The sequence below is a fragment of the Salmo salar genome, chromosome ssa24 (assembly GCF_905237065.1).
Source record: "Salmo salar chromosome ssa24, Ssal_v3.1, whole genome shotgun sequence".
Lineage (NCBI taxonomy): Eukaryota > Metazoa > Chordata > Actinopteri > Salmoniformes > Salmonidae > Salmo > Salmo salar.
The window spans coordinates 8,138,258-8,163,421 of NC_059465.1; the positions used below are offsets into that span (position 1 = coordinate 8,138,258).

At 47.0% G+C, this 25,164-nt stretch overlaps 1 protein-coding gene across 1 annotated transcript in view; it reads right to left on the reverse strand.

The window, feature by feature from the left end:
* Positions 1-19,856: 19,856 nt before the first annotated feature.
* Positions 19,857-25,164, reverse strand: part of ptch1 (patched 1) — an 89,243-nt gene continuing 83,935 nt past the window's right edge. Inside the window, exons 22-25 of the mRNA XM_045707129.1 lie at positions 24,390-24,489; positions 23,820-24,173; positions 23,102-23,639; positions 19,857-22,818 (exon numbers count right to left, since the gene is read on the reverse strand). Coding sequence (XP_045563085.1) covers positions 23,103-23,639; positions 23,820-24,173; positions 24,390-24,489 — 991 coding nt within the window. The 3' untranslated portion in view covers positions 19,857-22,818; position 23,102. The remainder of the gene's footprint in view (positions 22,819-23,101; positions 23,640-23,819; positions 24,174-24,389; positions 24,490-25,164) is intronic.

Sequence of the window (25,164 nt, forward strand, 5' to 3'; positions counted from 1 at the left end):
CCGTTGCTCCACCCTAAACTTAACATCTCTGCAAACGGTTTACTGCTCCCAAATTGTTTCATGAAGCATATTGAAGCAAACAGAGGGGTCCACAGAGAAAATCTGTACTAACCTTATCAAACAAGTTAGGAAAAATATATGTTTTAATATATACATCTCCACATAACCTATCTTCCGTATAGGCCTACATTAAAATACAAATAATATGCAAACAGCTCAATTCTAAAAATGTCATATGTTTTTTGTTTATATCTGTGGTTGTTCGTATATGTTTGTAGATCGACGGAGGTGAATGAACTAGATAGCGTTCACATTTCTACTCCTAGGCATTACTAATCAAGCTACCGCACAAACAGACATCAATGGAGCACACAGATGATCGTATTATCACATACACACTCATTATTAGAATATTACTGACTCTGTACTAATATCAGTGATGCAGTGGTAAAAAAAAAAGGTGGGTAATGGATAAGATGAACAACCACCGATATAAATTAAAACGTATGACATTTTTAGAACTGTTTTCTTTGCCTGTTGATTGCATTTTAATGTAGGCCTATAGGGAAGATATGCCATGTCCAGATGTCTAAATGGAAACAAATCTTCTTTTTTTATGTTCCTAACTTGTTTGATAAGATTAGTAGGCCTACAGAGTTTCTCTGTGGACCCCACATTGGTGTCCCAACCCCACATTTGGGAACAACTCTCTCTGCTTGCTTCCTCTGCTTCCTCCTGCATGCATTGCAGCCAGCCTCAGTCTCACCACTGAGCGCCACATCACTGTCTGTCTAGGTAGCCTAAATAAAAGTTATTAGTCGAAGCCTGTTGTTTACAAAGCATGTGACAAATAAGATTTAATTGAATTATTCTGCTGAAGTAAGCTCCGTTTAACATTAGCTTCTTACTTCATCCTTCAGGATGTCTGTCGACACGGAAGGAGTCGAGGGACGGTTTTAACATTTTTTTTAACGTTTTGTCCGGCATCTCGCAAACACACTGTCAGCAGCGTCTGTAGTTTTCCTACTTCTCTAGTGAGCTGACTTCGAGCTGGGGTTTGTTTCACGTCTCAGGCGGAGTTAGCTGTTTGTCAAAGTGGTGAATGTGCTGCTAAAAAGGTAAATCCAGGGGTGCAAATCCAGGGGTGCAAATCCAGGGGTGCAAATCCAGGGGGGCAAATCCAGGGGGGCAAATCCAGGGGACGCAGGCGAAAATAACAAAGATTTGTTTATGATTCCACTCGTTCGTAAAGAGGCAGGCGAGATTATAAATACAGTACTGAACTTTGATCAACACTGGGAACAATATAAAAAAATTGACCCATAATAGATTATCTCTTTTGTGTCCCCCAAATATATATATATACAGTACAAGTCAAAAGTTTGGACACACCTACTCTTTTCAAGGGTTTTTCTTTATTTGTACATTGTAGAATAATAGTGAAGACATCAAAACTATGAAATAACACATATGGAATCACGTAGTAACCAAAAACAAATCAAAATATATTTGAGATTTTAGATTCTTCAAAGTAGCCACCCTTTGCCTTGACAAAACTATAGTTTCTTGACGAAGTGCTACTAGCCATACAGTATTTTTTTGTTGGGTTTTTTCACTAGTGGAACAGCCATCCCTGCCCTCTTCCAGGACAAGCACAGTCATCTACAGGACAGAAAGAAACAATCTCATCAAAGCAGAGGAATGTGCCGTTAAAAATCCAAAGATCCGGCTTGGTTTTCCTCTCAACCTCAGAGAGAAAGAGAGAAGATGAGCAAAATGAAGAGAAAGGTAGAGTTGTCAATGGTATCTGTTAAAAGCAGCCAACACGCCCCCATAGACGTGTTCATGTTCACATTCAAACTCTGTGTTTTTTTTAGACACTCTCAGTCGCTCTGTGTGTCACGTGTGTGTTTTTGTGTGTGCGTGTGTTTGTGTGTTGTGTGTGTGTGTGTGTGGCGTGTGCGTGTATGTTTGCCCCCACATACCAGCGCTCTCTGTGTCATCGGTTCCACCAGCACAGTCCCCCTTAACCCCTTAACCCCTTACCTCCTAGGCACTTGTGGAGATCAGAAAGGACCTGAAAGGAGGAGGAAATAATACTTACCACATGGATGTGGATCTCTTAGTTCATTGCGTATACCTATCAGAGCCTTACAGATCTATGAGGTAGGGGATAGGGGGTCTGGGCTCATTTGTGACTGGGCGGGTGACACACCCTCAGAGATAGAGAAAGAGAGCAATACACACACAGACTTTACTGCAATTCCCTGGCATTTTTGGAGCTCGTTCCTTTATTGGTAAGTGAGGAAGCAGGGGATTGGCTAAAGGCTCTGTGACCAATCTGAACCAGCGCTGGGTTCCCACATCTCTGTTTACACACCCACATGCATACGCTAGTGGTGCGCGGGTCAGCTGTTTGTTCATCTGCACCGCCTGCAATTGCTAATAACCCATCAGCGACCGCCCGACTATATGTGATAAAGTGAAAATCTGAGGCTCGCACCCAACCCTAACCCGCTAATATAGAAAATGTGCTGTAGGCTACAGTCAAAGGTGGCCGAACGATTTTTCGACAGGGGGTGTAGGATACCTCTGGGCCTGATTTAGATACATTGATGCTTATAATTTCCGACATTTGGGTAGGCTATTTGTAAGTCAGCTTGTCTATAATTAGATACATGTAGCTTCTCTTTTGTCATTATATGTTCCCACAGAAGACTCAATAAACCCTTGCTCAACAGAATAATTGAATAGATCGATAGAATGAATCATTCAATCTAGTTGACATAAGTAAAGTTTTCTCTGTCTTCTTTTGGGAAGCAAAGACATTCAGGGACTGGGGAGAAAATACAGTAACACAACAACAACAACAAAAACGGGCAAAATGTCCAAATGACATCAGTTTGATCGGTTGTAAGGAAAAAGCAAACTGAAAATGACCCAACATGTTTCTGATGAGATTTCAGTTTGGCTTCGATGCATATGTGGATGAAATACTATCAGCTTTTATGATGAAGACAGCACCTACAGATGGTATCTAACTGAACATTACATTCGCTAAAGATGCAGAAAGAAAGAAATCACATCTCTCCATTCCTGTTCCCAAGTCCAAATTTTGCCTACATTTGGTGTATTATTTTACCGCAAGAAATGCTTAATTCTGCAGGAGTTATTATTAAGGCTATGTGAAAGGTTATAGATTTCAGTTTCCATTTAACCCATCTAAACAATAGGCTATAGTTCCCTTGACATGCCATGGGCCTATTGAAAGTCCCATCTTGTGACAGTCGAGTTTGTATAGCACCTCACAATCATCACAAATAACACAGCCGGCACTGCTATCATCCTCTATTTACCGCTTTACCAAAATATTTTCCAAACATTGCTTTTCTGGCCCTCCCTTCTCTTTATTTTCAACTATCCTTTCGCAGCTTTTGTCTTATTGAATTAAACTTCGACAATGTCCTTTTTGCCTCCGTAGATTGACGTTAACTTTTTCTGCACGTTCCCAAAAGCACTACTTGGGAATTGACTGTGTAGGCTATTTGGTGCGCGTACAGTTAAGCCCTGAAGTTTAGACGTATGCACTAATACCAGATAGCCTAAAATAATGAAAGAAAAACCTCAATGTTGCCTATAAATTTAAATTACACAAGAATTATACATTAATGGATTTTTTTAAAGGTATTGTTTCTCTTTATTCAATCCGCCCGCCGCCCAGCCACCCACCCACCCAAATCCACACAATATTGAATAACCCTGAACCCGTCCACCCCGATGAGTCAAACCGTGCATCACTAACACACACACGCACACACTCACTCACTCACTCATGTCAGGACTTCCGAGTTGAGAGCCTCCCTGATTGACCCTCCAAATGTGATACACACACACACACACACACACACACACACACACACACACACACACACACACACACACACACACACACACACACACACACACATGCTTTCGATTAGTCCCCAGGATTCAAGAGAAATGTAAAGGCAATGTTTAAACACACATATCCATCTATCTACATCACTGACAGTAATCACACACTTCCTGCTTCCAACCCAAGAACTTTACGGTAAATTATTATTATTGAAAAGTCCTTGGTTCCAGCCTGTCATTAGACAGGCTCCTCAGCAGCAGGGCACGGTTACTCTTTAACACAATAAACTAAAGAACTAGCTAGCAGCTCTATGTTTAAGGCACGTCTAGATATGTAAATGAAAAGACCTCCGCACACTGCTGCGTGTTTAGACTGACTCAGTTGTGTTGTATTCCAGTGGTCAGTGTGCATGTACGTGTGGGTGGATGTGTGTGTGTGTGTGTGTGTGTGTGTGGAAAGTTTGTTCATGCATATGTGTGTGTTTGTGTGTTTGTATCAGTGGATGCTCCTCAGAGGAGGAAGGGGTGAACCATCCTCCTCAGTGAGTTTCATAAAAATAAAAATGGTAAAACATTTCAAAAGCTATCCGTTTCAGATAAAACTATGCTAAATATGTTGACGTCACCAAATAATTGATTAAAACACACTGTTCTGCAATGAAGGTCTACAGTAGCCTCAACAGCAGTCTGTAGGGTAGCACCATGGTGTAGCCGGAGGACAGCTAGCTTCCGTCCTACTCTGGGTACATTGACTTCAATACAACACCTAGGTGGTTCACGATTCTCACCCCCTTCCATAGACTTACACAGTAATTATGACAACTTCTGGAGGACATCCTGCAACCTATCAGAACTCTTGCTGACATGTTGTCCACCCAATCAAAGGATCAGAGAATTAATCTAGTACTGAAAGCATAAGCTACATCTAGCTAGCACTGCAGTGCATAAAATGTGGTGAGTAGTTGACTCAAAGAAAAAGACAATAGTTGAACAGTTTTTAACAAATTCATTTCTTACAAAATGAAGGAGAAGCAAGAGAGAGATGGAAAGAGATTTCGTCCTTTTTTTCACTTTAATTTTCACTTACTTAGCTAGCAAATGCAGCTAGCTAGTTAAGCCTACTCAAACACCCTACTCAAAGAGAGAGATGCTATGTTAGCTAGCTGGCTATAACTATCCAACACAACACTGGAACTCTTCCAAGTCAAGGTACGCTTTTGGTTTTACAAATGTATTGCCCGCCGGTGTAAGTACTAAATTGCTTACTGACTTTACACTGTAATGATACTGCATGATTGTAGTGGGCTTACTAACGCTTTAATTCTATTAGCTATGTTGACTATGACGTTACTTTAGCTAATATGGTGACAACGATGTAGGCTGTGTGTGACGGTTATGATATGATTTGGCTTGGAAAGACTTTTGCATTGAAGTCCACAAGCAAAAGGGTGAGAGGAGGAGAGCATAGATGTGAGAAGGAATACAACGTGGCTGCTATCAAAGTGAACTGTGTTTACAAGTGATCAGGGGTGTATTCATTCCGCCGATTCTGAACAAAAACATTTCTTAAACGGAAGCAAACAGAACGAAATGGGGTTAAACGTACTTGAATTTGTCCAATAGAAACTCTCGTTTGAAACTGTTGGACTAACGATTACACCCTAGATCAGCTAGATGCAGGCAAGAGTGTGCAAGCCGGTATTGAATGTGTCACTGTCTGTCACCTCAAATTTTTCTCTTAACCTGTATTCACCTACGTTGTAAACTTTCATTCATAGGCTAGGTTGTAGCAACCTCATGATGGGTATAGGGAAAATGTTAGTATCATGTAGTGGTCTAAACCTAGCGCTGTAACATTGAGCTGGGTGAATGGAATATGAATTACAGTCATCCAATATGCTGTAATGGAAATAAGGCCATCCTCATCTATATCCCTTCATCCACCCCTACATCTCTTTATCCCTTCATCCACCCTCATCTTAAATGGCACTGACCGCCACTGGTTTCTATGTGTGTGTGTGTGTGTGTGTGTGTGTGTGTGTGTGTGTGTGTGTGTGTGTGTGTGTGTGTGTGTGTGTGTGTGTGTGTGTGTGTGTGTGTGTGTGTTGATTCAGACGGTGGGTCCCTCCCTCTGGGGTCCTCAGCTCCTCCAGCCCTGTTACTCATTAGGCATCTGCACAGTGCCAGAATAAATAAGGAAAGACGGAGGAAAAAAATCACTCTCCCCTCCGTTTGTGAATGGGTAGAACATTAACGAATTCCAAAGTGTTTACAAACACCAGAGCCCTCCACTTCACTCGTTCTGCCGTTCTCTCCGTCATTCATTCGCTCTCTTTGCCATTTGAAAGAGTGGAGATGGGAGGTAGAGGGAGAGAGAGACTTTTCCTCTCGGAGAGAGGGGTCATGTGAAATCAGATGCCGTAATTTTACTTGGATTAACAGAATCGTGTCTTCGCGCAACACTCCCAAATACACATTCAAGTATTTAACTGTTGTTTTCTCCCTCCTCTCCTTCCCTTTCTTTTCCTCCTCTTTAGATGACGCATGTGTTCCTATACATCGTTACATGTTTGTTGGCAGAGACAAACAGCCTTAGTTTAAACAAAGAGGAGGGTAGTGTGTGTGTGTGTGTGTGTGTGTGTGTGTGTGTGTGTGTGTGTGTGTGTGTGTGTGTGTGTGTGTGTGTGTGTGTGTGTGTGTGTGTGTGTGTGTGTGCCTGCGTGTGCGTGTGCGTGTGTATGCGCACATGTGTTTGTGTGTGGTGTGTGTGTGTTCCTGCTTCCAGGGTTATATAAACCAAAGGGAAGGATAAATGACAGCATCCAGCATTAGTTTGTCATCATCAACATAAACACACGTACATCATCTTAAAGACTAACATGTGCTGGAGCCAATATGCACATTCACATAACCAGACGGAGGGAGGGAGGGGGAGAGAGAGATCCATATATAGAGGGAGAGAGGAAGAGGGAGAAAGAGACAGATGGGGGAGAGAGAGCACGAGAGAGAGAGAGAGAGAGAGAGAGAGAGAGAGAGAGAGAGAGAGAGAGAGAGAGAGAGAGAGAAAGCGTTATAAGCATGTCCAGTGTTGGTCGAGCTTGGCGGTCTGGTTCATGAGACCTTGGTGTCGGCTGGCCCTCCTGAGTCTCTGGGGCTGAAAGGTAAACAATGGTTTGGTTTTCCACCTAGCCATGCAGGAGAAATGACAAAATGATGCCAGAGGAAATGAAAGTAAACAACATCATTCATTGTTATCACTCTCATACCACTACTCCCTCCCATACATCACCCAACACTCCTCCTGTCTATCCTTTCATCCACCCCTCTGCCTCTTTATCCTTTCATCCACCCCTCCATCTCTCTATCCCTTCGTCCACACCTCCATCTCTCTATCCCTTCGTCCACCCCTCTTCATCTCTATCCCTTCATCCACCCCTCCATCTCTCTATTCCTTCATCCACCCCTCTGTCTCTCTCTATCCCTTCATCCACCCCTCTCTATCCTTTCATCCACCCATCCATATCTCTAACGCTTCATCCACCCCTCTTTCTCTGTATCCTTTCATCCACCCCTCCATCTCTCTATCCTTTCATCTACCCCTCTGTCACTCTATTCTTTCATCCACCCCTCCTCATCTCTATCCCTTCATCCACCCCTCCTCATCTCTATCCTTTCATCCACTCCTCCATCTCTCTACCCCTTCATCCACCCCTCCATCTCTCTATCCCTTCATCTACCTCTCTATCTCTCTACCCCTTCATCCACCTTTCCATCTCTATATCCCTTCATCCACCCCTCCTCATCTATACCCCTTCATATCTCTATCCCTTCATCCACCTCTCTATCTCTCTACCCCTTCATCTACCTCTCCATCTCTATAGCCCTTCATCCACCCCTCCTCATCTATATCCCTTCATCCACCCCTACATCTCTTTATCCCTTCATCCACCCCTCCTCATCTCTATCCTTTCATCCACCCATCTTTCTCTCTATCCTTTCATTCACCCCTCAATCTCTCTACCCCTTCATCCGCCCCTCCATCTCTCTATCCCTTCATCCACCCCTCTGTCTCTATATCCCTTCATCCACCCCTCTGTCTCTCTATCCTTTCATCCACCCCTCCATCTCTCTATCCTTTCATCTACCCCTCTGTCACTCTATTCTTTCATCCACCTCTCCTCATCTCTATCCCTTCATCCACCCCTCCTCATCTCTATCCTTTCACCCACTCCTCCATCTCTCTACCCCTTCATCCACCCCTCCATCTCTCTATCCCTTCATCTACCTCTATCTCTCTACCCCTTCATCCACCTTTCCATCTCTATATCCCTTCATCCACCCCTCCTCATCTATACCCCTTCATCTCTCTATCCCTTCATCCACCTCTATCTCTCTACCCCTTCATCTACCTCTCCATCTCTATAGCCCTTCATCCACCCCTCCTCATCTATATCCCTTCATCCACCCCTACATCTCTTTATCCCTTCATCCACCCCTCCTCATCTCTATCCTTTCATCCACCCATCTTTCTCTCTATCCTTTCATTCACCCCTCCATCTCTCTACCCCTTCATCCGCCCCTCCATCTCTCTATCCCTTCATCCACCCCTCTGTCTCTATATCCCTTCATCCACCCCTCCATCTCTCTATCCCTTCATCCACCCCTCTGTGTCTCTATCCTTTCATACACCCCTCTGTCTCTCTATCCTTTCATACACCCCTCTGTCTCTCTATCCTTTCATACACCCCTCTGTCTCTCTATCCTTTCATACACCCCTCTGTCTCTCTATCCTTTCATACACCCCTCTGTCTCTCTATCCCTTGGGTTGGGTTAAATGCAGATGACACATTTCAGTTGAATGCATTCAGTTGTACAACTGACTAGGTATCACACTTTACCTTTCCTTTCATCCACACTTCTGTCTCTATCCCTTCAACCACCCCTCTGTCTCTCAATCCTTTCATCCCCCCTTCTGTCTGTCTATCCCTTCATTCACCCTTCTGTCTCTCTATTCCCTCATTTGATGAACAAATAAGATAAAATGTATCTGCGGGTAAATCTGCTGTGATTGAAGATGGTTAGAGGTGCTGTGCACCTGTATGTCTGCATGTAGGCACATTCAGAAAAACATCATTCAAAGGAAGCTCCCCAGCACCACACCACCCGGTGTTGGACATTTACTGCAGGTTGCCCTAGCGATACAATCACTCCCCCCTCTAGGTGTTTCTCAAGTGGACCTCTTTCTTTTAAAACACACTAGATGCCTTTGAACCTTCCTGAATGCGTAGGGAATCAGATCAGCTGTTTCTAGGAATTGGATGTGTCTGACTCTCTGCCTCTCTCCCTCTATCTTTCTTTCTCTCGCCTCTGTCTTTTCCCTGTGTTTTGTAAGATTCTTGGAGAGCAGAGACAGAGCCCGTTGGCTGGGGAAATATGTTTGCCGCGCACACACACACACACACACACACACACACACACAAACACACACACACACACACACACACACACACACACACACACACACACACACACACACACACACACACACACACACACACACACACATAGATGACAAATGGCAGCATATGGCTTATGACAGTTTAGCAGCTGGGTCACAGCTCCTAACACTACACTGAAGAATAAACACCTTCTACACATCATACTCCCTTCCGCTGTCTGTCCTCCTTTCTCTTGCTCTGTTCTTCCCTAACAATGAGAGTTCTGATTTCAGCACTCTGAATTCCAACTGTAATGACTCCCAGACAGAAAGAGACGAGCGCACACACACGTACACGTACGCGCATACACACACACACACACATATACTCAAACTCTGGGTCAATGCTCTCCCAAATATGTCCACAGCTCACATTATCAAATAGCATAAATATTTCTTAGTTTGTCACATGGAGCAGAGTAGAGCAGAGGCTGCTGTATTTGGACTGTAGTTCTAGCTTTAGGTTATGTTAACAGAAGGGGCGTCCAGTGAGACTACAAACCCACATTCTCTTGAACACCCTACTGTTTTCTCTCTGGGCTCGGAACAGTCAGCTAATCCAACTGGATCCCTGGGTGGGACCCAGGCAAGCCAAACCTCCTATCACAGTGAGCTACCTACCCCAGTACTACTGGAGCGCACTGCCATCTCTGCGAAGAGGCACGGATCTTCATGGCACAGATGGTAAAGGCATTGCCCGTTAAATGCAGGATCGCCGGTTCAAGCTCAGCTCAGACTCTCCCACATCAGTCTCTACACTTTCCCTGAACAATCCAGCAAGCATACCGTACCACCAGCATAACAGTGTAGTGGCACTAGTCTCAGACATGTATTCCAAACACTATACTTAAGCGATAAGGCCCGAGGAGGTGTGGTTTATGAACAATATACCACAGCTAAGGGCTGTTCTTAAGCACAAAGCGAAGAGAAGTGCCTGGACACAGCCCTTAGCCGTGGTATATTGGGCATTTACCACAAACCCCCAAGGTGCCTTATTGCTATTACAAACTGGTTACCAACATAATTAGAACAGTAAAAAGTATTTTTGTGTCATACCCGTGGTATACTATGGCTTTCAGCCAATCAGCATTCAGAGATGAAACCACCCACAGTTTATAAATACAATTAGCGTACGATCTGGCCTTCTGTAGTTTGGTTCAGTCATGCCAACTGAACTGCAACAGCGCCAACACACCTGTTGATAAACCCTCTTCCCACATTCGTCAGAAGCAACTTATAAGTCATGTTAGACAGTTCATGTCATAGGAATCAAGCTGAAACTACTGTTACAACAATTGTGTAAAATGTGGTTGTCACTCAAGACAAGCTTTTGGAAACCCCTTTTGTCTTTGGACGCCACACTGGCTCGTAGCGTGTCGGCACGTACGCTTGTATGCACACACACACACACACTTTGAGAAGTTGAATGGTTTTCAATGTGTCAGTGAGGCCTCGGAGGTAAAGCTCCATTGGTCTGGATGTGGAGTCGTGTGTTTCCAACAGATTTATCGCTTTCTCCGCTCGCATAAAGAATGTGTAAATGTGGCCCCGGCCCTGGCAGGATTGTGTGTACGTGTGTGTCCATTACAGTCATGTCAACGGAGAAATCACTCATGTAGAGGAGTGTACACACTTTGAGGGTTTAGCTCTACCGGCAGGTGATGATGGACAAGCCTTTCAAGGAGGGAGGGAGGGAGGGAGGGAGGGAAGGAGGGAAGGAGGGAAGGAGAGAAGGAGGGAAGGAGTGAGGAAGGGAGGGAAGGAGGGAAGGAAATGAGTGGATTAAGTAACTCCACTGCAGTGAAGCTACCGGCAGGTGATGATGGACAAGCCTTTCAGGGAGGGAGGGAGGGAGGGAGGGAGGGAGGGAGGGAAGGAAGGAGTGAGGAAGGGAGGGAAGGAGAGAAGGAGAGAAGGAGTGAGGAAGGGAGGGAAGGAGGGAAGGAGTGAGGAAGGGAGGGAAGGAGGGAGGGAAGGAAATTAGTGGATTAAGTAACTCCACTGCAGTGAAGCTACCGGCAGGTGATGATGGACAAGCCTTTCAGGGAGGGAGGGAGGGAGGGAGGGAAGGAGGGAAGGAGGGAAGGAAATGAGTGGATTAAGAATCTCCACTGCAGTGATGCTTTCTTCATCACATATGTTTAAGATATGAAATTGTCCTCTGACGCTTGAGAGAGAGGATGAGAGAGAGAGTGACAGTAAATGAGAGAGGGAGAGAGAACAGAGAAAGGGGGTGGAAGGGAAAATGAAAGAGGGAGACAGAAAATAAAGTACTTCTTCGTCTATTGTCACAAACCCTGGGCAGGGAGCCACAATTGCATAGTCCATTACTCTGGGAGAGTTTCAACCTCTTAAACAGCCCTCCTCCCTTTCTCTCCTTCTCTCCACACTCTCCCCTGTTCCCCCTTTTAATCCAGGGCTCAGGGCTGGGAGGACAGGTACAGGAAACACTCATTCATTAAGAACCTGGACCTCGTTAGTACAACCAACGCTCTGCACTATATGTGCCGTTCCACCTCCGAGGGTGTGTGTGTGTGTGTGTGTGTGTGTGTGTGTGTGTGTGTGTGTGTGTGTGTGTGTGTGTGTGTGTGTGTGTGGGGGGAGTGGGAAAAAGGGGAGGGGAGGTAAGGGGCAACAGAGGGCTGGGGGTGAAGTGGGGAGGGGGTATTGTGGTACTGTGACCTGGGGTCTCAGAACAGATGAGGGGCGTTCTAATGATAGAGGGTTTCCCTGAACCATGTATCCCATATACACACACACACACACACACACACACACACACACACACACACACACACACACACACACACACACACACACACACACACACACACACACACACACACACACACACACACACACACAGAGGTGGTCAGCACAGACAGTTCCACTCCACATTTTAGTCATTTAGTAACGTGTCATGATTGCAAGGGCTCATATCCAGATACAACCCGCTAACATTAGAATTTTACCATTCATATTTTTGTCATTTAGCAGATGCTCTTATCTACTGTGGTGGAAAAAGTATCCAATTGTCATACTTGAGTAAAAGTAAAGATACCTTAACAGAAAATTACTAAAAATAAAATAAAAGTCACCCAGCAAAATACTACTTGAGTGAAAGTCTAAAAGTATTTGGTGTTTAATATACTTAAGAATCAAAAGTAAATGTAATTGCTAAAATATACTTAAGTATCAAAAGTAAAAGTATAAATCATGTCAAATTCCTTATATTAAGCAAACCAGATGGAACGATTGTCTTGTTTTTTTAATATTTATCGATAGGTTATTTATCGATAGGCACACTCCAACACTCAACACTCACAGACATCATTTGACAACAATTTTGTTTAGTGAGTCCAACAGATCAGAGGCAGTAGGGATGACCAGGGAAGTTCTCTTGATAAGTGTGTGAATTGGAAAAATGTTCTGTCCTGCTAAGCATTTCAAATTTAACAAATAGTTTTGCGTGTCAGGGAAAATGTATGGAGTAAAAAGTACATATTTTCTTTAGGAATGTAGTGAAGTAAAAGTAAAAGTTGTCAAAAATATAAATAGTAAAGTTAAGTACAGATACCCCAAAAACGACTTAAGTAGTGCTTTAAAGTATTTTTACTAAAGTACTTGACACCACTGCTTATCCAGACTGAATTACAGTAAGGCAATCAGTGGGATGTCAAGATCTGAGCCTTGCAGAGAGAAATGCAATGTAACAGACCAGATGTTGTAGTGTTTCTCAACTCCACTCCTCGAGTACCCCTTACCAGCATACATTTTTGTTGTATCCCCGGACAAGCACACCTGATTCTACTTGTCAACTAATCATCAAGCCCTCAATGAGTTCAATCAGGTGTTTTTGTCTGGGGCTACAACAACAATGTGTGCTGTTGTGGGTACTGGAGGACTGTTGGGGGAACTGGAGGACTGTTGGGGGTACTGGAGGACTGTTGGGGGAACTGGAGGACTGTTGGGGGAACTGGAGGACTGTTGGGGGAACTGGAGGACTGTTGGGGGTACTGGAGGACTGTTGGGGGTACTGGAGGACTGTTGGGGGAACTGGAGGACTGTTGGGGGTACTGGAGGACTGTTGGGGGTACTGGAGGACTGTTGGGGTTACTGGAGGACTGTTGGGGGTACTGGAGGACTGTTGGGGGAACTGGAGGACTGTTGGGGGTAATGGAGGACTGTTGGGGGTACTGGAGGACTGTTGGGGGAACTGGAGGACTGTTGGGGGAACTGGAGGACTGTTGGGGGTAATGGAGGACTGTTGGGGGAACTGGAGGACTGTTGGGGGTACTGGAGGACTGTTGGGGGTACTGGAGGACTGTTGTGGGTACTGGAGGACTGTTGGGGGTACTGGAGGACTGTTGGGGGTACTGGAGCGCTGTTGGGGTACTTGAGGACTGTTGGGGTTACTGGAGGACTGTTGGGGTACTGGAGCGCTGTTGGGGTACTGGAGCGCTGTTGGGGGTACTGGAGCGCTGTTGGGGGTACTGGAGGACTGTTGGGGGTACTGGAGCGCTGTTAGGGTATTGGAGGACTGTTGGGGTTACTTGAGGACTGTTGGGGGTACTGGAGGACTGTTGGGGGACAGGAGGACTGTTGGGGGAACTGGAGGACTGTTGGGGGAACTGGAGGACTGTTGGGGGTATTGGAGGACTGTTGGGGGTAATGGAGGACTGTTGGGGGTATTGGAGGACTGTTGGGGGAACTGGAGGACTGTTGGGGGTACTGGAGGACTGTTGGGGGAACTGGAGGACTGTTGGGGGTAATGGAGGACTGTTGGGGGTATTGGAGGACTGTTGGGGGAACTGGAGGACTGTTGGGGGTACTGGAGGACTGTTGGGGGAACTGGAGGACTGTTGGGGGAACTGGAGGACTGTTGGGGGTACTGGAGGACTGTTGGGGGAACTGGAGGACTGTTGGGGGAACTGGAGGACTGTTGGGGGAACTGGAGGACTGTTGGGGGTAATGGAGGACTGTTGGGGGTATTGGAGGACTGTTGGGGGAACTGGAGGACTGTTGGGGGTACTGGAGGACTGTTGGGGGAACTGGAGGACTGTTGGGGGTATTGGAGGACTGTTGGGGGAACTGGAGGACTGTTGGAGGTATTGGAGGACTGTTGGGGGAACTGGAGGACTGTTGGGGGTACTGGAGGACTATTGGGGGAACTGGAGGACTGTTGGGGGAACTGGAGGACTGTTGGGGGTACTGGAGGACTGTTGCGGTTACTGGAGGACTGTTGGGGGTACTGGAGCGCTGTTGGGGTACTGGAGGACTGTTGGGGGTACTGGAGCGCTGTTAGGGTATTGGAGGACTGTTGGGGTTACTTGAGGACTGTTGGGGGAACTGGAGGACTGTTGGGGGTACTGGAGGACTGTTGGGGGAACTGGAGGACTGTTGGGGGAACTGGAGGACTGTTGGGGGAACTGGAGGACTGTTGGGGGTACTGGAGGACTGTTGGGGGTACTGGAGGACTGTTGGGGGTACTGGAGGACTGTTGGGGGAACTGGAGGACTGTTGGGGGTACTGGAGGACTGTTGGGGGTACTGGAGGACTGTTGGGGGTACTGGAGGACTGTTGGGGGAACTGGAGGACTGTTGGGGGAACTGGAGGACTGTTGGGGGTACTGGAGGACTGTTGGGGGAACTGGAGGACTGTTGGGGGAACTGGAGGACTGTTGGGGGAACTGGAGGACTGTTGGGGGTACTGGAGGACTGTTGGGGGTACTGGAGGACTGTTGGGGGTACTGGAGGACTGTTGGGGGAACTGGAGGACTGTTGGGGGTACTGGAGGACTGTTGGGGTTACTGGAGGACTGTTGGGGGGTACTGGAGGACTGTTGGGGGAACTGGAGGACTGTTGGGGGTAATGGAGGACTGTTGGGGGTACTGGAGGACTGTTGGGGGAACTGGAGGACTGTTGGGGGAACTGGAGGACTGTTGGGGGTAATGGAGGACTGTTGGGGGAACTGGAGGACTGTTGGGGGAACTGGAGGACTGTTGGGGGTACTGGAGGACTGTTGCGGTTACTGGAGGACTGTTGGGGTACTGGAGCGCTGTTGGGGTACTGGAGGACTGTTGGGGGTACTGGAGCGCTGTTAGGGTATTGGAGGACTGTTGGGGTTACTTGAGGACTGTTGGGGGTACTGGAGGACTGTTGGGGACAGGAGGACTGTTGGGGGAACTGGAGGACTGTTGGGGTTACTGGAGGACTGTTGGGGGTACTGGAGGACTGTTGGGGGTACTGGAGGACTGTTGGGGGAACTGGAGGACTGTTGGGGGAACTGGAGGACTGTTGGGGGAACTGGAGGACTGTTGGGGGAACTGGAGGACTGTTGGGGGTATTGGAGGACTGTTGGGGGTACTGGAGGACTGTTGGGGGAACTGGAGGACTGTTGGGGGAACTGGAGGACTGTTGGGGGAACTGGAGGACTGTTGGGGGAACTGGAGGACTGTTGGGGGAACTGGAGGACTGTTGGGGGTACTGGAGGACTGTTGGGGGAACTGGAGGACTGTTGGGGGTATTGGAGGACTGTTGGGGGTATTGGAGGACTGTTGGGGGAACTGGAGGACTGTTGGGGGAACTGGAGGACTGTTGGGGGAACTGGAGGACTGTTGGGGGAACTGGAGGACTGTTGGGGGTATTGGAGGACTGTTGGGGGTATTGGAGGACTGTTGGGGGAACTGGAGGACTGTTGGAGGTATTGGAGGACTGTTGGGGGTACTGGAGGACCGGAGTTGGGAAACACTGCCAGAGAATAATCTTCTTTCTGCATCGCGCTGGAATTTTTCCCTCTTCTGAACATAGCCATCCATGTTGAGTGTATGAGAGTAGATGGGCGCCACCCATGCAGTCAGTCAGTCAGTCAGTCAGTCAGTCAGTCAGTCAGTCAGTCAGTCAGTCAGTCAGTCAGTCAGTCAGTCAGTCAGACAGTCCATCAGCCAGTTAGTCAGCGGACAAAGAGAGGAGCTAGTCTGAGTCTGACTGGGTCTCCATTGCTATGAGTTCAAGGCCACATGCCCTTTTTCATTACTCCGAACAGACCAGCTGTATTGTAACTACAACCAATTTCCTTGCAGTCTATAAAGCTGTCCATCAAAATCATACCGAACAGGGGAGCAGAGTGGGAGGAATGGGAAGGAGGGAGGTGGTGTTGGCTGTTAGGAGCTGCTGGATTCAGGACCAGATGTCAGCAAGCTCCAATGGAAAGGCGGGAGAGGAGAGCAGAGGAGAGGAGAAGGGGGGAGGACAGGGCGGTTATATGGTTCATTGTACACCTAACAGGTTTTGACCTAGTGGTGGACAGGGGGAAACGCTCCATAATTAACAAGTATTTTGACCACACTTAAGTCAATAAACATATTGTAACTACTAATTTCTATTATGTCCAACATGGGAAACACTATGGGTGTTTAAAAACACACTAAAACGAGTGGGACTTATGTTGTGTGTATTTTACTATTATGAAAAGGTGTTGTAATTTGTGGCAAGCATCATATCGTGTGTCATGTACATACTGTACCTCACATAAAACCGTTATTGGATGTTCTGTCTTTCAGGATATCAACCCCCTTTCTGAAATTATCGGCCCACTGTCAACAACAAACGATTCTTTTCACATCCATTTATTGACGTTAGAAAACAAAGAGACAAATAAGTTATAATATTTTTATTTGTTAGAATTCTATCAGTGTTTGAACATTAATATTTAGAGAGCTAGTACAACTTCTACTTTCATGGCCAGCATTTGACAAACCCATAGAAACAGCTTGCTGAGTTTTCTCTCCCCTGTGATAGATAATACTGACTGTCAATGTCATCAGTGAAAGAGTCCACCTTAGGATTTCCTCTGTTACGGTATCATTACATATAAACTCTTTAAAAATATACTTCCGTCAAATAACTTGACAACTACTATGTATACTACAAAAATAAATTTTCATATAAATAAATTATATGGCATACATTTATCTTTGTAACTGAAACAATATATATCCTCGCCAACGAAGACCAAATGGAAGTCTGCAGAAAACCATTGATTTTCCTTCCTTTTAAAATCCTCTAAGAGCTATGGTGAGTCTTGTAGTGTAAATGCTATATAGTCTTTTGTTCCTCCTATTTAACATTAGTAAGCACTTTATACAGATCAAACACCATTCATGTCAAAACAATCACTGTAATAGTGTTTTTCAATAGACATAAAAATCCCTGCATTTGTTATCCACTGGCATTGATGACCAATAACGAAAGAAAACAAAAACAAAAAAACATCTTATAATACAAAAATATAAATATCGCAAATCCAACGTCGAAAAAACCCCCAAACATTTCAAAAATGAAGAAAATAGTTGCCCGCCATGATTTCTCTCCATTACTGCCAATGTGACATCAGGAGAAAACAAAAAGAAATAAACCCACAAATTAAAAAAAAGAATTTCACACAAGCAGCTGACAGGACATATGGACAATGGAGGGGGATACTAACGACACAGTTAAGACTTCTGGGAGAAAATGACACACGTAGCTACACGTGTTGGACAGGAAGTCTGTGTGTATGGAAGGTTAGGGGGGGTCGGGATATGTGTGTGAGTGGGAGGGTGGGTGGTGTATGGGGGAGCTACACAAGACGCGACTGACACACACACACACACACACCGGGCTGATCGTGAGGGGGGGGGGGGGCTTGGTGAACCCTGACCCCTGAGGCTCTGGCCTGTGCCATTTGGCAGTTGAGGGGGAACTTCCAATTAGTGTCATGGCGTTATGTTGTGGATTTTTACGAGGTGAGGTCAGTAGGGATGGCTGGGCTAAATTGGGGCCAGTTGTCTTTGCTGTCACTGAGGAGGACAGAGAGAGAGGAAGACGGACACACGGACAGACACACACACGCACACACACACACACACACACACACACACACACACACACACACACACACACACCCCCCACGTTTTGTTAGACCAGATAGTGCTTAACCCTTTAGCTCTCTGGACGGGTAGCTTATTGGATGAAGAGGAAGAAAGAGGGGGATGGAGAGAGAGTAAGACTTTGTTGTGAATGAAACGTGTAATGCAGTGTCAGGCTGAGTAGGGTAGTATCCTAGGTGTAGCTTATCACTAGAGGTAATATGTACAGTACCAGTCAAAGGTTTGGAAACACCTAATCATTCAAATGTTTTTCTTTATTTTGACTATTTTCTACATTGTAGAAGTCATCAAAACAAACTATGAAATTAACACATATGGAATCATGTAGTAACCAAAAAACTGTTAAACAAATCTGAATATATTTTATATCTTTGATTCTTCAAAGTAGCCACCTTTTGCATTTCAATTAACAGGTGTGCCTTCTTAAAAGTTAATTTGTGGAATTTCTTTCCTTCTTAATGCGTTTGAACCAATCAGTTGTGTTGTGACAAGGTAGGGGTGGTATACAGAGGACAGCCCTATTTGGTATAAGACCAAGTCCATATTACGGGAAGAACAGCTCCAATAAGCAAAGAGAAACAAAAGTCCATCATTACTTAGACATGAAGGTCGGGTCAATTCGTAAAATTTCAAGACCTTTGAAAGTTTCTTCAAGTGCAGTCACAAAAACCAGGAAAGGAAGACCCAGAGCTACCTCTGCTGCAGAGAATAAGTTAATAAGTTAAAGTTACCAGCCTCAGAAATTGCAGCCCAAATAAATGCTTCACAGAGTTCAAGTAACACAAACAACTCAACATCAACTGTTCAGAGGAGACTGCGTGAATCAGGCATTCATGGTCAAATTGCTGCAAAGAAACCACTACTAAAGGACACCAATAAGAAGAAGAGACTTGCTTGGGCCAGGAAACACGAGCAATGGACATTAGACCGGTGGTAATCTGTCCTTTGGTCTGATGAGTCCAAATTGGACATTTTTGGTTCTAACCGCACTGTCTTTGTGAGACGCAGAGTATGTGAATGGATTATATCTACATGTGTGGTTCCCACCGTGAAGCATGGAGGAGGAGGTGTGATGGTGTGGGTGTGCTTTGCTGGTGACACTGTCAGTGATTCATTTAGAATTCAAGGCACACTTAACCAGCCAGCATGGCTACCACAGCATTCTGCAGCGATACGCCATCCCATCTGGTTTGCGCTTAGTGGGACTCTCATTTGTTTTTCAACAGGACAATGACCTGACACACCTCCAGGCTGTGTAAGGGTTATTTGACCAAGGAGAGTGATGGAGTGCTGCATCAGATGACCTGGCTTCTACAATCACCCAACCTAAACCCAATTGAGATGGTTTGGGATGAGTTGGACCGCAGAGTGAAGGAAAAGCAGCCTACAAGTGCTCAGCATATGTAGGAACTCCTTCAAGACTGTTAGAAAAGCATTCCAGGTGAAGCTGGTTGAGAGAATGCCAAGCGTGTGAAAAGCTGTCATCAGGGCAAAGGGTGGCTACTTTGAAGAATCTCAAATATAAAATATATTTTGATTTGTTTAACACTTTTTGAGTTACTACGTGATTCCATATGTGTTATTTCATAGTTTGGATGTATTCCTATTTTTCTACAATGTAGAAAATAGTACAAATAAAGAAAAACCTTGAATAAGTAGGTGTGTCCAAACTTTTGACAAGTACAGTATATTTACAGTTAGAATAACAGAAGTTACATTCACGAGAAACAAAACAAAAAAACAACACAAAAACATCCTCCATAATGGCTTTGACTAGCCACCATGGGTTTTGTACTCCAACTGTAATATTCATTAGCAACGGGAGTGATACTTTTACGCCCACTCATGCTACTACAAGATGGCTGCCGAGAGCTATGACATCACCAGAGAAAAGGGGAGATGGGTAATTGAGTCCGAGGGACAGCCAAGGCACGCATGGCCTTTTACAGTAAAACAATCCCCCAGGCAACCAGACAGCAACACAAGAGCTCAGAGCAGAGACGATGCGGACGCTACTACGGAGGGACAGTCACAAACAACACAGCTGTATATCTTCTTCATAATCTGCTCGTCTTAAATAGCACGCATAGCGTGAGTCAGAGTTCAACAGTAATTGTTTCATAACTACCACAGGTTTGTGATAAGCAAATTAACCGTTAAAAAAAAAAAGCGTACCTTTATACACAAACATACACACACGCACGTACACACACACACACACACACAATCTCCGTGTAGTTATTGTGTAACGCTTCACATGACGTGATCGTTAGCCTGTTTCTTGAGAGATGGATCTGATGATTTACACACACACACACACACACACACACACGCAAACACACAATCACCTTTGCACACTCGCTCACCTCTTTATAACGTAAAAGAAACATTTGCATAGAATTATTATACAAGTTATTATACACAAGTATCATACATCATTACCAAAATATCTTAAGCAGCAACAATGTATGCTGAAATGTATTGTCTAGATGAAGTTTCCTCATGGCACAGATCCACAGATGAGTGAACAGTAATCAGAGATTTCACACACACACACACACACGCACGCGCACACGCACACACACACACACACACACACGCCATACAAAATGACGTCCCCAGTCTGTTTAAAAAAGGAGTTGTACAGCTCCTAAATTATAGCTATTTTTGTTTTCATATTTACATGAGTGTACATCTTTTAAATATGAATAGAGATATCTGAAACAAACATCCACTGGGTTCCAGTAGGGTTGAGCACCATGTCGCTAGCCACCACTGGGTTCCAGTAGGGTTGAGCACCATGTCGCTAGCCACCACTGGGTTCCAGTAGGGTTGAGCACCATGGCGCTAGCCACCACTGGGTTCCAGTAGGGTTGAGCACCATGTCGCTAGCCACCACTGGGTTCCAGTAGGGTTGAGCACCATGGCGCTAGCCACCACTGGGTTCCAGTAGGGTTGAGCACCATGGCGCTAGCCACCACTGGGTTCCAGTAGGGTTGAGCACCATGTCGCTAGCCACCACTGGGTTCCAGTAGGGTTGAGCACCATGGCGATAGCCACCACTGGGTTCCAGTAGGGTTGAGCACCATGGCGATAGCCACCACTGGGTTCCAGTAGGGTTGAGCACCATGTCGCTAGCCACCACTGGGTTCCAGTAGGGTTGAGCACCATGGCGCTAGCCACCACTGGGTTCCAGTAGGATGGAGCACCATGTCGCTAGCCACCACTGGGTTCCAGTAGGGTTGAGCACCATGGCGCTAGCCACCACTGGGTTCCAGTAGGGTTGAGCACCATGGCGCTAGCCACCACTGGGTTCCAGTAGGGTTGAGCACCATGGCGCTAGCCACCACTGGGTTCCAGTAGGGTTGAGCACCATGGCGCTAGCCACCACTGGGTTCCAGTAGGATGGAGCACCATGTCGCTAGCCACCACTGGGTTCCAGTAGGGTTGAGCACCATGTCGCTAGCCACCACTGGGTTCCAGTAGGGTTGAGCACCATGTCGCTAGCCACCACTGGGTTCCAGTAGGGTTGAGCACCATGGCGCTAGCCACCACTGGGTTCCAGTAGGGTTGAGCACCATGGCGATAGCCACCACTGGGTTCCAGTAGGGTTGAGCACCATGTCGCTAGCCACCACTGGGTTCCAGTAGGGTTGAGCACCATGTCGCTAGCCACCACTGGGTTCCAGTAGGATGGAGCACCATGTCGCTAGCCACCACTGGGTTCCAGTAGGGTTGAGCACCATGGCGCTAGCCAACACTGGGTTCCAGTAGAGTTGAGCACCATGGCGATAGCCACCACTGGGTTCCAGTAGGGTTGAGCACCATGGCGCTAGCCACCACTGGGTTCCAGTAGGGTTGAGCACCATGTCGCTAGCCACCACTGGGTTCCAGTAGGGTTGAGCACCATGTCGCTAGCCACCACTGGGTTCCAGTAGGGATGAGCACCATGGCGATAGCCACCACTGGGTTCCAGTAGGGCTGAGCACCATGGCGATAGCCACCACTGGGTTCCAGTAGGGTTGAGCACCATGGCGCTAGCCACCACTGGGTTCCAGTAGGGTTGAGCACCATGTCGCTAGCCACCACTGGGTTCCAGTAGGGTTGAGCACCATGGCGATAGCCACCACTGGGTTCCAGTAGGGCTGAGCACCATGGCGATAGCCACCACTGGGTTCCAGTAGGGTTGAGCACCATGTCGCTAGCCACCACTGGGTTCCAGTAGGGTTGAGCACCATGGCGATAGCCACCACTGGGTTCCAGTAGGGTTGAGCACCATGGCGATAGCCACCACTGGGTTCCAGTAGGGTTGAGCACCATGTCGCTAGCCACCACTGGGTTCCAGTAGGGTTGAGCACCATGGCGATAGCCACCACTGGGTTCCAGTAGGGTTGAGCACCATGGCGATAGCCACCACTGAGTTATGCGTGTCGCTGCGCTGGGGGCCGCTGAGTGAGAGAGGGAGTCATCTTTGGCCGTTGTACTTCTGCTCTCCTCCACTGGAACAAAAGGGAGACAGACAACACACGGTTAGGAGAGTGTCAGGACAACACGTACATCTCACTCTCTGAGGGCGCAACGCTGAATATATTATGTTCAGTTTGCAGCCCAAAGAAAAGGGTGGACTTTTGATGGACTGAATGGGGACATATTTGCAAGTTTAAAAAGAATCGAAGAAGAAAAAGGAACAGGCACATTCAATTCAAGTCCTTTGTGGATGTAATATCAAACATGTGAATGTCTTCATTGTCATGAGAAGCTACAAACTCCATTGGGGCTTACCTCAGCTTGCCCTCTTGCCACAGTCGCTCTCAGCTGCCTCACACTCCACATCCTGGAGCTCCATGGCCTCCATCTTGGTTCCTCTGCGGCTGATATGGACCTCCAGTGGCACATGGGGGTCCTGGAAGGCAGGCACCGGCTCTGCGCCGCCTGCTGTGTGGTAACTGTTTGCTGCAGTGTGTCCTGGGTAAGAGGAAGTGGGGCTCTGAGTGGGGGGAGGGGCAGAGTGGACGGCGACGGTAACCGACGCAGAGGCCGTTACCGTGGTGATTGGCTGACAGTAAGTAGGGGCGGGGTTAGGGTGGTGAGGTTGGTGGTGATTGGGCCGGGGGTTGTGGGATGGACGGGTCCTGTGCCCCGCGGAGCGTTCTCTGTGGCCGCCCGAGCCAAAATGGCCTCCGGAGCTGTAATGGCCTCCAGCCTCGGTAGCGTCCTCAAAAGCGTCCATGCGCGGGCGTGCTGGGGGCAGCGACTGTAGGTCCCTTTTGCTGAAGCGACGGGATGTACCAGGGTGGGCCCCTGACTCCGGCAGGACCGACTGACGAGAGAAAGATCAGAAAATCAGAACAACTTGTACACATCTCGCACGGAGAGTGTGAGCATTTGTCACGTGTGTGTGTGTGTGTGTGTGTGTGTGTGTGTGTGTGTGTGTGTGTGTGTGTGTGTGTGTGTGTGTGTGTGTGTATATATATATGTGTGCATTATCCAAAGCACTTACAGAAGACACAGAGTAGGCCGTGGCGTCTCCTTGTCTAGCTGTCCTTCTTGGCCCTGCTCCTAGTCGCACCTCCTCTGTTCTAACAGCTCTGCCCCTGCTGGTCTGGGTGCCGTACTGCATGTCCTCTGTTCTCCCAGCTCTGCCCCTAGTGGCAGGGAGGTCGTACTGCTGCAGCTCCTGGCTGATGCCTGATCCCGTGGTGTTGGAGCTGTACTCAGAGTCGGACGAGTCAGAGCCCGTTCCTGTGCCCGTGCCGGAGGTGGTGTGGCGTGGGCGGACTGAGAAGCGTACCACGTGAGGAGGAGGCTCCGGGGAAGGGGTGGGTAACCGGCTACGCCCATCCACAGGGGTCACCTGAGGGGGACAGTGAAAGGAGGTGTGAGGAGATGAGTGGGATTTTTTACGCAAACTACGCTGCCGAGTCATTTCATGGGAGCTCGTGTTAGAACACCCAATCAAAAGTTGGCGTCGGTTCACCAAAATATGTGTGTAAAAAAAACGTGTGAGCGTGCCATTTCCTGCTACGGGGTGGAGCTATATAGATGTCTAAAACGGGAGAAACCATCTGACCTCTGGGTAGGGGCCGAAGTAGGACAGCAACACAGGAAGAAGGACCAAACCATTCAGCACTCCCAGAACTGTCAGGATGGCCAGCACAGCAAAGAAATACCTGCAACAATCCAACACAGTGTACCGTTAACATGGGCGTGCCATTCCATCAAACACCACAGACCAACACCGCAGAAGATAAAATGCAAACAGTCCCAACCATTAACATACTGTGGTCATTTTGGCAGATGCTTTGGCCAACTGAACCAATGGAACATTGGCAGCATCACATTGAAATACCTGTGACAACCACAGTGAACACCAAACACAGGCATTAGAGCAAAAACCCACCTGCAGAACCCATAGAGAAACAACAGTGTACGCCAGCATGACTGCGTTTGTGTGTGGTGTGTGTGTGTGCGTGCGTGCGTGCGTGCGTGTGCATGTGTGTGTGACTACAAAGAGGATACCTGGAGAAACCACAGATCAACAGGAGAGAGGCTTAGACAAGGACAAACATGCACTAGATGAACCATTACACATGTCTGATTAAATACTCAGACAAACACACCACACACACACACACACACACACACACACACACACACACACACACACACACACACACACCCACGCGTTGGTTTGGTAGAAAATATAAATGTACCTTGTGTGTTACTAAGTCCTGCCAAAGAGGGTTAGTCTTTAGAAAGCCGCACAGAGAAAGAGAAAGAAGCATAATTAGTTGGAGTTGGTTAATTCAAAGGCATGGAAAAAGAGGGGGAGAGACGGGAGGGAG